General features: G+C 27.5%; 1 protein-coding gene across 1 annotated transcript; it reads left to right on the top strand.

Annotated features, from left to right (window-relative positions):
* Window positions 1–8962: 8962 nt before the first annotated feature.
* Window positions 8963–13713, top strand: LOC108332413 (sulfite exporter TauE/SafE family protein 3). The gene is made up of 12 exons (XM_052871104.1): window positions 8963–9510; window positions 9591–9750; window positions 11483–11683; window positions 11778–11842; window positions 11942–11969; window positions 12070–12170; window positions 12308–12394; window positions 12504–12554; window positions 12667–12888; window positions 12976–13069; window positions 13185–13329; window positions 13429–13713. Exons 1-12 carry the CDS (start codon window positions 9298–9300, stop codon window positions 13508–13510), a joined length of 1449 nt encoding a protein of 482 aa, XP_052727064.1. The 5' UTR covers window positions 8963–9297; the 3' UTR covers window positions 13511–13713.
* Window positions 13714–15163: the final 1450 nt, after the last annotated feature.

Genomic DNA, 15163 nt, shown 5'->3' on the forward strand with positions numbered 1-15163 from the left:
AGTTTTAAATTCTAAAAAAAAAAGATAGGCTTTTACTTCCTGCACCCCATAAATTTCTTGGCACATCCCATCAAATTTTCAAATAAAAAATTATCATTTTACCTTCTGAAAAAGAATTTCTGGAATATAAATAATCAGTGGGGGCAGTGCTCTAGTCTTTTCCTGTTATTGTGGCGTTGCAGTAAGAAATCGATGGGTGCAGGAAGCAACTGCCGAAAAGATAACGGTCTTGGTCAAATTTCTACACATGCATATAAAGTTCATCTTTGACTATAATAATACGAGATATTATCGTAATAAAAAAAATGTTATTAGTATCTTATTGAAAACTTTGATTGGCCGATGCCAGATATCATAATCCAATTAAGTGACGTGAATTCAATAATGAACTAATAAATCAAACAATAAAGTAAAGTTACTTTTCATTATGTGATCTTAGCCATTTAAAATGTTTTATTTTATTCTATTAAAAATTCTGTAAATTAATGTTTAAAAGTTATTATGATTGGAGAAATTAGATTCAATGAATATTCCCTAATAATGGTCTCATTTTTGCAGCAAAGCACGAGTGATTATAATAATATTATTGCGGGGAGGAGACTTCCAAGTCAAACATCCAAGGGAAGAAGCTTTCTACGATTGGGCCCTGGGTCATGGTAATGGGCCATGCATCCAATCCAATGTGTAACTTGGCCCACTGCTATATTTATTTAAAAAGGTCAATCTGAACATGCAGCTATTTTTAAACTTTTCACGCATAAATGTTTTACAAATAAATTTAAATATTAAAAGACGTATTATTATATAAAAAGCAAGAGAATTTTTTTTTTAAAATATATATTTTCTTACTTTTTATTGTTAAAAAGAAGTCGGCATAGATACTTTTATTTTTATTTTACGTAAATGAATATTTGCCACGAGATAAATTAGCATAAAAAACATTGGTAGTTGTAGAGGTGTGAAATGTAGCGTGCATCACGTGCTGTCGGTCTACTGTACTGCATCTACTGTACCACTATCTTGCCGCTTTTCCTCCTTTTCTCTCCATCATAAGTTTTCCTACTTTTCTCCCATCTACATATCAGCTTATTTATCATTAAATTTTACATTTTTCTTAAAAAAAAAATTCAATCAGTTAAGAAAAAATAATATGCAATTTGATTTTATATTTTAACAAAAAGACAGACAAGAAAAATCAAGTGACGAATGCATAAGATTATATATTTTTCTTTCAACTTTTGATAAGTGAGTGTGTATGATCACGCAATTCTCTTATATAAAAATGTTTGTTATGAGTTGCTATCATTTAACAAAAATAATTTTTTTTACGTTATACTTAAAATTTGTATATATGAGATTTTTTTTTTGTTTTATTAAAAATAATTAAGTTATAATATCTTTTATGAGTTTTTTTTATTTAATTTAGGATAATTTAACACACTGAAATTATCAATATGGTGTAAATTAAAAGAAAAATACAACTTAAGATAAATAATACAAACATGACACGATTTTAATAAAAAAAATATGTCAACATGACACCATTTCAATATAAATAAGTTCGGTCAACATGATACGATTTTATCTTTATTACAGTGAAATAATATCGTGTTGACACGGATTTTCGGTACTGAAATTGTGCATAACTTATGTTAAATTATAATATTTTTTTAAAACACACTGAATTAATGATTTGAATGTTAAATTTCTCCTAATGGTTAAAAGAAAACCATTTTTTATGTGTTAAATTTATATTCTCTACGTATAAAATCTTTATTTATTAATGTTTTGACAATTGCACGAAATGTGAGCACCTACTCCGATAAATAAGGCGTGTTTGGGTGAATGGTGGACATTTATGTTTATTTATTTTGGATAGATGCAAATTGAATTGTGGAACGATAGGGACGTTTGAGCAACTTTAATATTGCTTGTAAGTTTAGGTCCATTACAGGGATATAGATAAAACCAGAAGAATATGCAATGAGCTTCCATAATAACTAACTACTTTGTATCTAACCCTCACCCACTCAACTTTTTTCCTAAGCTCATAACAAACAAAATAAGTGTCACGATTAAGAAGATTGTACAAAAGTACTTGCACAGTACTTAATATAATAGAAGATGAAATTGGAAAATATGACATCAATGAGATTTTAATTTAATTATATAAGATATTGAGTTTACTTTTATTTAAAATTTTAAAATAATGAATTAACAGTGTTTCGAGTAAAGGTTGAAATCTCTTTCTCAAAGCATTTAAAGTTGTTTTGCATATCGGATAAGCTTTCTGATGACCCTTCATTAATCAAAATATGTTGTTCACTCTCTTTCTTCTTTGTTCAAGCCGTGTGTACGATCTCTCTCCTTCTTGTTCTTGTTTAAGCGGTGTGAGAGGTACTGTCAATGCACTCTGCCGCTTGAGTTATTGATTTTGCGTAATAATGTTTCATAAAAATAAGTAATCATAATTAGTTACATAATATTCTTATCGAACATATATTTATAGATATTAAAATGGGTTTATTATCATGTTTGACCATTATTAATAAATGACTTTCATCATTCCTATTAATTTTTAATCAATGACTATTATTATTCTCATAAATAGTTGTTATTGCTCAGATTAATAATCAATTAATAACTGTTCTGGACCGATCGATTATTTTGTTGTTGGATGGTCGATCGCCTGGTTCTTGACTGACCAAATAATCCTACAGTATAAATAGGTGTTTATTTTTTATATTATACTTCACTTTCTCATCTTTATATAATTGTGAAAATTAATCTTACACTTCGATTTTCAATAGTAAGAATTTTTGATATACAAATCAACTTTAGTGTTTGTTAAAATGCAAAATTTTGTTCTTTTTAACACCGAAGATATAACATTAATAAAATCTAAATCCAATTATATAAAAAGTTGACATTATTTTTCATTCAAAATTTTAAAATAATAAATTAATAAATTTTTACTTTTATATAGTATTTTATTTTTTTATTTTTATATAATATGGGATTTAGATTCACATGTCAATTACAAGATTTATGAATCAAATTAAAGTATTTGTAAAAATGCGAAATTTTGTTTCTTTTAGCACCTTAACTATTGTTGGTCCACTGAGAAAACCATTTTTACACTCTACAGTTTTATAAGTGAAAAAAAAAAATACAGGAAGCAAGCAAGCAAATTAAAAGTTGAAGAATTCAATCCAAACACATCCCTCGTGCACGGCACTTCAGCTCAACTTAAAGTATGAAATATAAATATACGAGAGAGAAATGTTACGATATATTTTTATATTTATTTGACATATATAAAGGTAAAATAATCATAAAATATAAAATTTTATATATTTTTATAAAAAATAAAAATAATCTCAAATGAATATAAAATATTTAAATATATAAAAAATCATTTTTATAAAGAGATACAGCCAATTAAAAATTCACTGTCTTGTCTTTCTAACAGTGGAGTGAGTTATCGCAAACCAAACCCAATCCTCACTCATATCATTCTCGATGTCCACAAACACTCTTATATACGATTCATGGATATTCTGTTGAGGGAAACAAGACAACATTAATTACAAATTAATTCTATCCCTATAAATAAATCATATCGTTTTTAATTTAAAATCTTAAAATAATAAATTCATAAGTTTTTTAATTTAAAATATTTGTTCTGAATAAAAGTATTTTCAAGTATCCTTTTTATATTATCCTTCATTTTAACGTAGAACTTTTATTATGAATTTTTAATATATAAAAATCATATTATACTCGTATGAAACTAGCTTGTGAGTTTTAGACATGAACTGCCAAAACGTTTACCTTAAGTTTAGTAGTAGGACTTGTAAGAGAGAGAAACTTGTTTTGGAAATTTCATTATTTAAAGATTTAATTAGAAATGTTTTACACATAAAATTGTATTTAGTGAGCGATTTCTACCACATTAAAGTGAGAGGAATAAATAACAATTATACAATTTTATAACGAATTATTGGCATTAAATATACCGATTTTTTTAAGTTTTTTTTCCTTGTAAAAAAATACATAAAGGTTGAGTGCATCATCAACACCAAAAAAATAACGATGTATATAGTCTAATGAATTGTGACCACAAAATGAACCACTACTATTGTTATATGGCATTATATTGGTGTCACATACAAATAATACACACAATAGTATATTCTTTAAAAAAATATAATATGTCAAATTGTTTAGTTGACTACGTTTTTTCAATGAATATACTTACCAGATGAGATAACGAATTTAAAATAAAATTTTATCAAGCCACTTCTAGTTATTTCTTTGAGTTAAAAGATTAGCAAATAAATATTATTTTATTTTAACCAATAATTTTGAAGTGTCCTATATGAAGAAAATATAAGAAGTACACCTCAATAAGGAACTTTAAATTTAACTCAAGATTTGTGAATATATATATATATATATATATATATATATATATATATTATATGTAAAACTAAATATTAATAGATGATTCCATAATAAGTTAATAACGATGAAATGATATATTTAACAAATATAAATTTTGTTAAAATAAGTGTTAAAAGTCTCACATCCACTATATATAAGATCAATTTATAATATATAAGTAGATGAAAACCCGGTTTTCTGGAAAGTTGAATTAACCTTAAAGTTTACAAAAACTACGTACATACTATCTTAACTTAAGCATAGAAAATACTATTTCAATTAAAAATAAATACATCCTTAATAAATGGATTTTATACGTAATTAAATACTGTCATTATAGAATCAAACATAATATATAAATATTTCGTGGGATTGAGTTAAACTTAAAAGTCTACTTCTTAATAATAAACTCTAACTCACAATTATAATATTATATAAGAAATGAATTTTAAAACTAATTTAATCCTATAAAATTAGTTCATAGAATTAATTCATAAGGTCAATTTCATACATATTTATATATTCTAAATTAATTTTACGTTGTGAATTTTTAATAAAAATGAATCATTGAATATAAATTGAGACATCTTATGTTTGTGAGGAAAGCAAAATATAAATGAATAATTATATTGTCCAACGAAATTTTCTGTGTTTATTAATTTGTTGTGCATCTACAGAGAGCAAACAGTGACAGATTCTAAACATTTAGTTGACTGTGCTACGATACACGCGTATCAGACAAAATTCCAAATACCCACTTACAGAAACACGTGAAATGAATTTCTATGACTAATTAAACTGATTTAATTTTTTTAACAAATCTAGATTCATATTTCTAACCACTACGATTCTCATAAAAACTTGACAAATGAATATACTCTTTCCCCACATGTTCCCAAAGGGTAAGTCATCTATTGTCTGCCACATTCTTTCTTTATATTGTCAAATAAACAACCTTTTCAAATCATTATACTCATACAGTATTTATATAGTATTTATATACGGACACCGTACCAATAATTGGATAAATAATAGCTAATTATGTCACATACTACTAATTTAATATTTTAAACATATCTATTGAAAATTACTATAAAATTTTAAGTATTTGAATGACAGATTAAAAAAATAGGAGATATAAAGATGAAAGTAAATGAGAAAATGACCATATTTTTTAATAATCTATGTGGAATATAAAATTTATTTTTGAAAAGGAAGAATTAATGGTAAGCATTTAGTTCTAAATGTTTAACTTTATATATGTGATTGATCCAAGTTAGTGTTTATGATCATTATTATTAATTGTGAAGTAATTTTGGACCAATGACACTAAATGATATTAAAATGTTATAAGAAAAATATTTTCAAATATCACTATTCAGTTTATACTAAAAGAATCATATAATTCAAATATTCCTTTTCCAATAAATAATTCTTTTAATGGTAAAAATAGCTTGAAACTTCGCTTTCTGGCTTTTAAGGTGTTCCACGCGGGTCGTATAACATGTTTTTCTTTTCTTTTTCATTTTTACGTTGTGTAACGACTTCGTTATCTTATTCACACACGTTCGAAGTGATTTTTATTAATTTAAATAAAAATATTTTGAATAAAAAATTGTTATATTACCTCACTATTATTATTTATAACAATTAAAAAGTTATCGATTGTAGTACTTATATAAATATACTGCCGATCGCTTATTATTCAATATATTTTTAATGATAGGAAAAAGTACTTATAACCTTCATGCGACCGACACTGCATTTATATAAACTTCACATATTTAAACAAATAAAAAACAATGAATTGAAAAGATATAAAATTTTTGAAACTATAAAAAGTTGTGCCGATAAATATATTCAAATATTTTATTATTTTAAATAAGAGAAAATTGGATGTATAACTTATATCAATAAGTGCATGAGATTTAAAAAAAAATAATAATTATTGTTGTAGATGCGGATTGGTCACACCATAAGCTATTGTGTTATGAGATACTGCATTTATATATAATCGGTTAAGTCGCTCTACAAAAGCGTATAAGTCATTGGATTCAACGTGCGCAGTTAATTTGTGGGCCAAAAACTCTCTTCAAATTAGATGCATAAAGAAAAAAAAAACACTTTATTACAAAAAGAAAATGTGAATATATTAAGAAGTTAAAATTTAAAGAAAAATAAAGGAAGAAAACATAAAAAATAATTAAATTAATAAATTCAAATATGAAAACGTCTTTCGTTTTTTGCATCAAACGTGTTTATAGACTTAAGAACTCAGTATTTAATAAAATGTTATTTTTTAGGATAAATATTTTATTTGTGTTTAATTTTACAATAATGTCAAATTCAGTGCTAAGATTTTTTTCATTATCGTCACAATAAAAATCATTTAAATATATCTTTTGAATTATTTGTTACTAAAATTAAACTTGATATTTTTCACTAATTTATGATTAAAAAGTACATATAAGTATGAACGTTTGTTTAGTCATAGGTTTAAGATTAATCTTCATATGAATTTATGAATTAATCATTATCAAGAATGAACGATTAGAAAAGTAAACCGTTTGGTCCAGAATTAAAACAATTAACCTTAATACTAACTAACACAGAAGTAAAATATGATTAACTGAGTTGTCTTTGGTATTGAAATCTCTTCTACAAATACATTTGAATGGTTTAAACAAACAGTTATGAGATAACTTAAATTTCATGATAACTTTCAAACCTTAGATAACTTTTTTTTGAAATTGAACTAAGCACCTTAACCTACACTCCAAAAGAGTACAAAATATTAATATTGAATAATGAAATATTTATTAATTGTAGCAAATTAAATTTTTATTTTATTACATAAAATTGAATAACTGTGGGCATAAATTGTTGTAAGATTCGGTACGTGAATTAATTTTCAAAGAAAACATTATCTAATTTTTCATAGTTTTAACATTAAAATAATTTACTTTCCAGATTGTACTTTACGCCAATCATTTACAAAGTTCCAGTTTCCTCTATAAGTAAAAGGGAAAGAACCTTAAAAAATTTCAAACTTAATTGTTCTAAGTAAGAAATAAGCTGTATACACTAACTAAGTAAAAAATTTCAAACTTAATTGTTCTAAGTAAGAAACTTAATTGGAAAAATTCATTTTAGATTTTTTATTTTACTTCTTATCATTCTCCATCTATCTCTTCGTCTTAAATTTTACATATACACTAACTAGCTACATATAAAATTATATTACCATATCAATTATATTTAAAAAGTATTAAATAAAAAATATACTTTTTTGGATCAAGCAAACCCCTTTTCTTATTTTTCAACTTTCTTTTTTCCGTTTCTGTGTTTCTTCCCATCTTACAAAACGAGTATAATCTATATTCTCACAAACTCGGAGCTGAGTTATATGTGTTATATATTTATTATGAATTTAAATATAATTTGAAAGTATATTAAATAGAATCGAGTTTATAAAATGATATACAAGGAAAACAAATATTTATAGACATTAAGTTTTAAAGTTTTATGTTTAAAGAGGTGTCAGTTTTTCTTTATAGAAACAAATCATATTTAGGTAGGATATCTCTATTTGATAAAAAATCGTAATAAAATTTAATTCATACTTCCAAAAGAATCTTTAAAAATCTAAATATAAATTAAAAGTCACACATTAAATACAAATAAAGAAACTCAGTAAAGTTTTATATTATAAACATGTAAGATTTCTTGTATGAACAATTCAAACATTAAAAAATGTGCTAGTAGCCTCTTGTTTAACATAATTAAAAAAAAATTAATAGAACTCATTCCATAATGACCTTAGTGTAAATTGTAGGAAAATTCAACACACATATATACATATATTATTCATTTTGGACTAAGCTCTCACGAATTTATTTTTGATATCACTTCAAAAACTCTCTTACTAATAAAGATATCTTATGTGTATATAAATCTATCTTATGTTATTTTATTTTTTGTTTGTAGCCATTATGTATTTGATGATATTATAAGACTCAAGTGGCAAAAATGGAAGAAAAAGTCTTTAATCCAACTCATTCCTGACTCAGCATTTTAAGATATAACTTAAAACGGTGCCTACTTGGATATTCCATAAGTTCAGGTGGAACGGAAAGGAGAGAAAGAGAAAAAACAAAACGGAAAAAATGTAAAAAGAAATAATGAAAAGAAGAAGGACAAGTGGCAGACAAGTTTTTAATATAGTTGATAAGTGGTTGTTTTGGTTTGAAAAACAGTAGTTTTGGTCAGAAAAAAGTTTAATTAGAAAGGTGAGGGTTTTATAAGGAGAACTGAGTTGTATTGTATGTGTATGAAATAACAAAAAAGAGAGTCAAAAGGTAGTATGAGAGGGAAAAACTTTATTAAATTTTGTTTTTAAATTTAAATTTAATGAATAATTAATTTGTTATAATCTATTTTCGAAAATGGTTGATTCTTAATAAAAAGAAGATAAAAAAGAAATTTTGGAAGTGTAAGAATAAAACAGACAAGTGCTGGGAGAATCGTTCTGAACATAAACGGTGCTATTCGTCTAATTAAAAGGCACAGCAGTGTCGTAGTTTTAAAACTGCCGTGTGGTATGTCAGAAATTTTGTCTTGAACAATTATTACTTGTCTCAGGCAAAAGTGGTTTTCTTTCTCGGACTCAATTCTCAGTTCTCATATCACTTCGTTCTCATCACTTCTTTACCTACCACACATGTGCCTGATGATTGTTCCTTGCAGGAAGAGTAACTAGCGTTCTAACTAAGCTTTGCCTTCTTTGGGTTTATTCAACTTTCTATTTAGCAAGGTTCGGTCTTGCCTTTGCTGAGCAAAAACACACACAACATGGCTGTGAATGGATCAAAACAAGTTGTTGGAGTGATTTTTACCCTGTTTCTTCTTTTTGTCTCACCCTCTCTTTCTCTTTCTGTTCGTCAAAACCCAAATGAAACCACCAATCACACCGTGGTTGAGACAACGGAGAGTCCTGCTTTTCTTTCTAAAGTTGTGAACTTTTTGTGGAGCTCAGCTGGATCAGGATACCAACACACTTGGCCAGTAATATACTCACTCCCCGAAACTCTTGTGTCTGTTTCTTGTTTTAAGTATTGTACGATGATGTGTGGTTTAATTTGCAGGACGTAGAATTTGGTTGGAGAATAGTAACAGGGACGATAATAGGGTTCTTAGGATCTGCATTCGGAACTGTCGGAGGTGTTGGTGGAGGTGGCATATTTGTCACCATGCTTTCCCTCATCATCGGATTCGATCCAAAATCAGCTACTGCAATATCCAAATGTAAGTATTACGGATCTCTCTCTCTCTCTCTCTCTCTCTCTCTGTCTCTCTCTCTCTCTCTCTCTCTCTCTCTCTCTCTCTCTCTCTCTCTCTCTCTCTCTCTCTCTCTCTCTCTCTCTCTCTCTCTCTCTCTCTCTCTCTCTCTCTCTCTCTCTCTCTCTCTCTCTTTCTTTCTCTGAACTGCTGCTAGGGCAAATTGTTTCAGATAAAAGAATCTCTGGCACAACGTTTTCTGTGTATAAACTGGTGTTTGAAAAACAAAAACAAGAAGAAAAGTTGCTAGCAAATTTCCTTAATTTTAGGCTATTTATAATTAAACTTCCTTGCAAACTTTAATTTCGTGTTGATTAAGTTACAAAATACAAACTGTTACACCTATGAAATTTGTCTATTTATTGGTAAGGTTAAGACTACTACTGACAAAAGAATATGGCCGTGTCTTAATTTTCCAAGTGCCTACGAACAAGATGTACTGTGATAGGTTTTAACAATTTCATAATAAAATTTAAAAAAAAATATGGGATTGGATTTGATCTTGCTTATAATTTTTTTTATTAAATTGAATAGTTTTGATTGGGCTATAATATATGATTTTTTTTCTCTCTCTCAATTTTTGTAATTTTAAAATGTTTTTTAGTATATTTTTTTTAAAACAGGTTATATAATTTCATATTTAGAGAATTGAATATTTAAATATTTCACAAATATAAATTTAATTGATAAAATAATGAAATACATTGAATATTTTAATTCTTTGCTGTTATTATTTTTCAATAGTTTTGTTTAAGTTGGATTGGATTCGATTGAGGTTGAAGTTGGAATAAAGACAATTTATCTTTCGTCTTGTTATCCAAACCATGTTTTAAGTACTTGGAAATTTAGTTTTTAATTATATTATTATATTTTAGACCTTTCTATAGTAACAAAGCGCTCTGCGTAAAATAACTTCTATTAAGATAAAATACTTAAAATAAACTAATTTTATTTTTACGCGTCGCCAGATTAACTTTTAAGGCAAATTTTTTTGTATTAATCAGCATATTTAAATTCCTGCATATATAAATTTATAATTAAATTAATTCGGATTTACTATAATTTAAGCTTTTCAATTCAACTAGTGTGAGAAAGAATACAATATTTTATATGATTAGGTATATCTATTATTTTTGCTTTAATTTATTTATTTTATCTCTGTCTTCGTTATATTGGGTATGTTTCTCTTTTATACATTAATATTTAAAACAACGAGTTGTGCGCTGAGCATTTCATTTAATAATAAAAGGTGAACACGAGGTTCGGAACTTTCATGGCTTCAATCATGATTCTTCACCATAGCTACCAATTGGCCACTGTCGGAAAAAGTTTCATAAAATTCCTTATTCTAATTCATCTTCATACTACTTTTACTCTGACACTTTCTAACCCTAATTAAAAAACTTTACAATATAAATGTTTTTAGTTATTTTATTCATAAACAATTCATATCATATTTTATATAAAAACAATTTTTGTATCTTTGTTGAAAAGTGGCAAAACATGAATTTCATTGAAGAACAATTTCACGAATATATTGAACAACCGGTATATTTTTCAAACTGATTTCTTTATTTTATTGGTTAGATGAAAATGAATGAATATTGGGTGGTGAGTGCTTGGAAAAGTAGGAAGCTTTTGTTGAGAATTTTGTCTGTGAGATGAGATTTGAATTAATGGGTGATGGTTTGATATGAAGGTATGATTACTGGTGGAGCCGCATCGACAGTTTTCTACAATTTGAAGCAAAAGCACCCAACACTTGACATGCCAGTCATTGATTACGACTTGGCACTTCTTTTCCAACCAGTGCTGGTGCTTGGAATCAGCATTGGAGTTGTCTTCAATGTTATTTTTGCTGATTGGATGATCACAATCTTGCTAATTATTATTTTCATAGGCAAGAACCATTAAGAACTCAACTTTTCATCATCTTTTTCTCTTATTTCGCTGCCGTTCTTTTGACGAAGCTTATCTGTGCGTGTACAAAACAGGAATTGCAACCAAGGCATTGCTAAAGGGAATTGAGACATGGAAAAAAGAAACCATTATCAAGAAGGTGCTTCAAATTTTTGAGAAATCTTTCATGTGGAATTGCTAATAAATTTGTGTTTTGTTTTCTTACATCCTTTTAATGCATCTCCGGTTATAATTCCAGGAATCTGCTAGACAGTCACAATTAAATGGTAAGTAGGTCAGTGAAAAGTGTATTCTAGATGTTTGTATTAAGTTCTGTTGTTGGTGGTTTCCAAAATTGTCATGTGATATATTCCACATCCTAATTAGGCACTGAAAGAACTGAGGAGGTTGCATATGAGCCTCTGCCAGGAGGCCCAACAGCTCCAAACGGAAGTAATCATACAGCTCCTGAAAAACCCAACCAAAAGGTCAGACTGATGAACTAAAAATAAAACATAACATCATATAAAAAAGTAGTTTTGGTCACTAAACTCTGTCAGTAAGCAGCTTCTGCTGACAAATCTATTATTTATGGGAATGACACATGTGACTGCCCGCCATGCAGAGATCTCTTGTTGGCAATATTCGCTGGAAAGCGCTTGGAATACTTTTCACTGTCTGGGTCGTTATACTTGCATGCGAGATTGGAAAAGTTGGTATCTGTTTGATCAGCAATTTTCATTTTCGTTTTCTTACTTTCTTTGTTGTATGTGTATACGCGGAATAGTGATTAAACCATGGCTTTCTTTGTTTTCAAACAGAGTCACACAACAACTTGTTCAATCCAGTACTGGATACTTAATATATTACAGGTGCATAAATATCATTTCCACACGACATGAACTGCAACAAAGTTGCTTTTGGTTCGAATTAACTCTGCATGGAAAAACATGATAGTGATCATATTTCTTAGTTTTTTTGCAGGTCCCTGTGGCATTAGGAGTGACATCCTTTCAGGCCATACGTTTATACAAAGGGAAGACAGTGATAGCGTCGAAAGGAGATAAACAAACACAATGGCGACCACACCAGTTAGTTATGTATTCTGCCTGTGGCGTATGTGCTGGAATGGTTGGTGGCTTGCTCGGTCTTGGTGGAGGTTTCATATTGGGACCTCTTTTTCTTGAGTTAGGAATCCCTCCTCAGGTACCACCTTGCATCCTTCTACAACAGAGTACAGTTGATTGAGATTTCTGGACAACGTTGTTAGTGGTTATTTTGTGTTCTATGCAGGTGTCAAGTGCTACAGCTACTTTTGCCATGACATTTTCTGCATCTATGTCAGTGGTAGAATACTACCTTTTGAATCGGTTTCCCATTCCTTATAGTAAGTATGGTGAATGATTAATAATGACTTTAGAACTAATTAAGCAACAAACAACTTATTGGTTTTAAATCATATATATAATTTCAAATATTCACTCTCTGATGGCTTCTTGCAGCTCTTTACTTTGTGGCTGTATCCACTCTTGCGGCCTTTGTTGGGCAAGTTTTAGTGAAAAGGCTGGTTACGCTCTTAGGGAGAGCATCACTCATCATTTTCATCCTCTCTGGCACCATTTTTGTCAGTGCACTGTCACTAGGCAAGTCTCGTTACCATTTCTGTTCATGCCTAAAACCTCGTATTTTTGCAATGTTTTATTGACGTTGTTTCGTCTTTTACTTCGATTATATCATTGCAGGTAGTGTGGGCATAGCAAACATGATCAATAAAATTGACCATCAAGAGTACATGGGTTTTGAAAACCTTTGTACATACGCGGCCTAAAGCATCCAAATTCAGGCTATTTGTACCATTTAATTCACATTTTTCAATTATTTCTCAATTCGAGTCTTTTTTTCTAAGTCTTAGTTTTGGTAATTTTGTCAAGAATTTTAAGCAACGAAGTTCAGCATTTAATTGTATTTCAAACATGCCAGTATCTTGGATCTTGTTCTCACATAAGAAAATTATGTAGTGTGTTTTCTTCATTATCAGGTTAAATTATCTAGTTATAATAATTATAATATTACAATTTTTATTATTCACACTATGTAATTCAAAGATGTGTCTAAAACATCAAGATATGCGCGCAAGAGTTGTACAAATAATAAATGTGTACTTTTATTATCTATTAAAGACTGTTATGAAAAGTAGTTTTGCATTTATTTTGGACCAGGACCCTATTTAAAAAGGGTTGATGAAATTATATAGAGCCTATATTTCATGAACAAATATATGGTTTATAAAAAAGTATTTATGTGGAAATACTAGTTGAAATATCACACATTATTTATATATTGGATTAAATTACTTTGTTGAAATAAATATAACTTAAAAATATATTAATAAATAAGTTATAAGTTTTTATATAGAGTTGCCCAATCTTGAATTATTTCGCTATAGCAATTACCATAAGCTTAAAGCACCAATAGAGATTCTACAAATGTTGAAAATAATGCCGACATCAACAACAATATTCGCATTATGTTCGCATACTATTAAGGAGAAGAGTCGAACGTAAATTTTAACAAATTATTTATAAATATGTAATCGCCCATTTTTCACTAATAATATCTTCTTGTTAGACATAAATTGGTTGACCTAATAAACTTATTTATATTAATGAAAATATTTTTAAAAATAAATATAAAAAGTATTTATTATTTATTTATCATTACATGAAAAATATTAAAAGAAAATAAAATAAATACACAAAATATGGAAAGAGCAAATCAAACCCATATATGTAAAAAAAAGAAAACTTTAATTAAATAATTAAACAACTCTAAACATAGGAGTTAAAACTTATGATAAATGAAATAAAGAACTATCTTACATGACACATTATTGTGAATCTTATTTTCTAATACAAGATAAGTCAGTTTATTTATATAATGATTACCTTTGAAAAAACAAAAATTCAATTTGTTCAGAAATATCTATACATTTTCTTTATCTTTTTCTAAGGCTTTGTTCTCTTCGGGAAGAGGATTTGGAAGAGAGTGAGTCGATGGATTGAGAGGATTTGATAGTGAATTAGATGTTGTTTATTTGAGTAAATTTGGAGGTAAATGTGAGTGGATTTGGAAGTAAAGATTATGAGAATTAGTCCATTTGATTGATGTGATAAATAAAAAAATTATTTAATTGGTAAAAATTAAATATTACCAAAATGACCCTAGTTATTAAAGTAATATAAAATGATAATTGTTAATGTTATATTTAATTGTAAAAATGTTTATAAGGAGAAAAAAAATGGTAATTTAGTAAATTGAATATAAAAAATACTTTAAAGTTTATAAATATAACTTTAAAGAAAATTAATAAAATACTTTTTGATAAAAATAATTTTAAATAATAGAATAAAATAATTAATAAAATAATTAAAAGAATATTTTTTTAGAAAATTATTATTTTTTCTTTAAATATTATTTTTGT

Source organism: Vigna angularis, chromosome 11 (genome assembly GCF_016808095.1).
Source record: "Vigna angularis cultivar LongXiaoDou No.4 chromosome 11, ASM1680809v1, whole genome shotgun sequence".
In the NCBI taxonomy this organism is placed as follows: domain Eukaryota; kingdom Viridiplantae; phylum Streptophyta; class Magnoliopsida; order Fabales; family Fabaceae; genus Vigna; species Vigna angularis.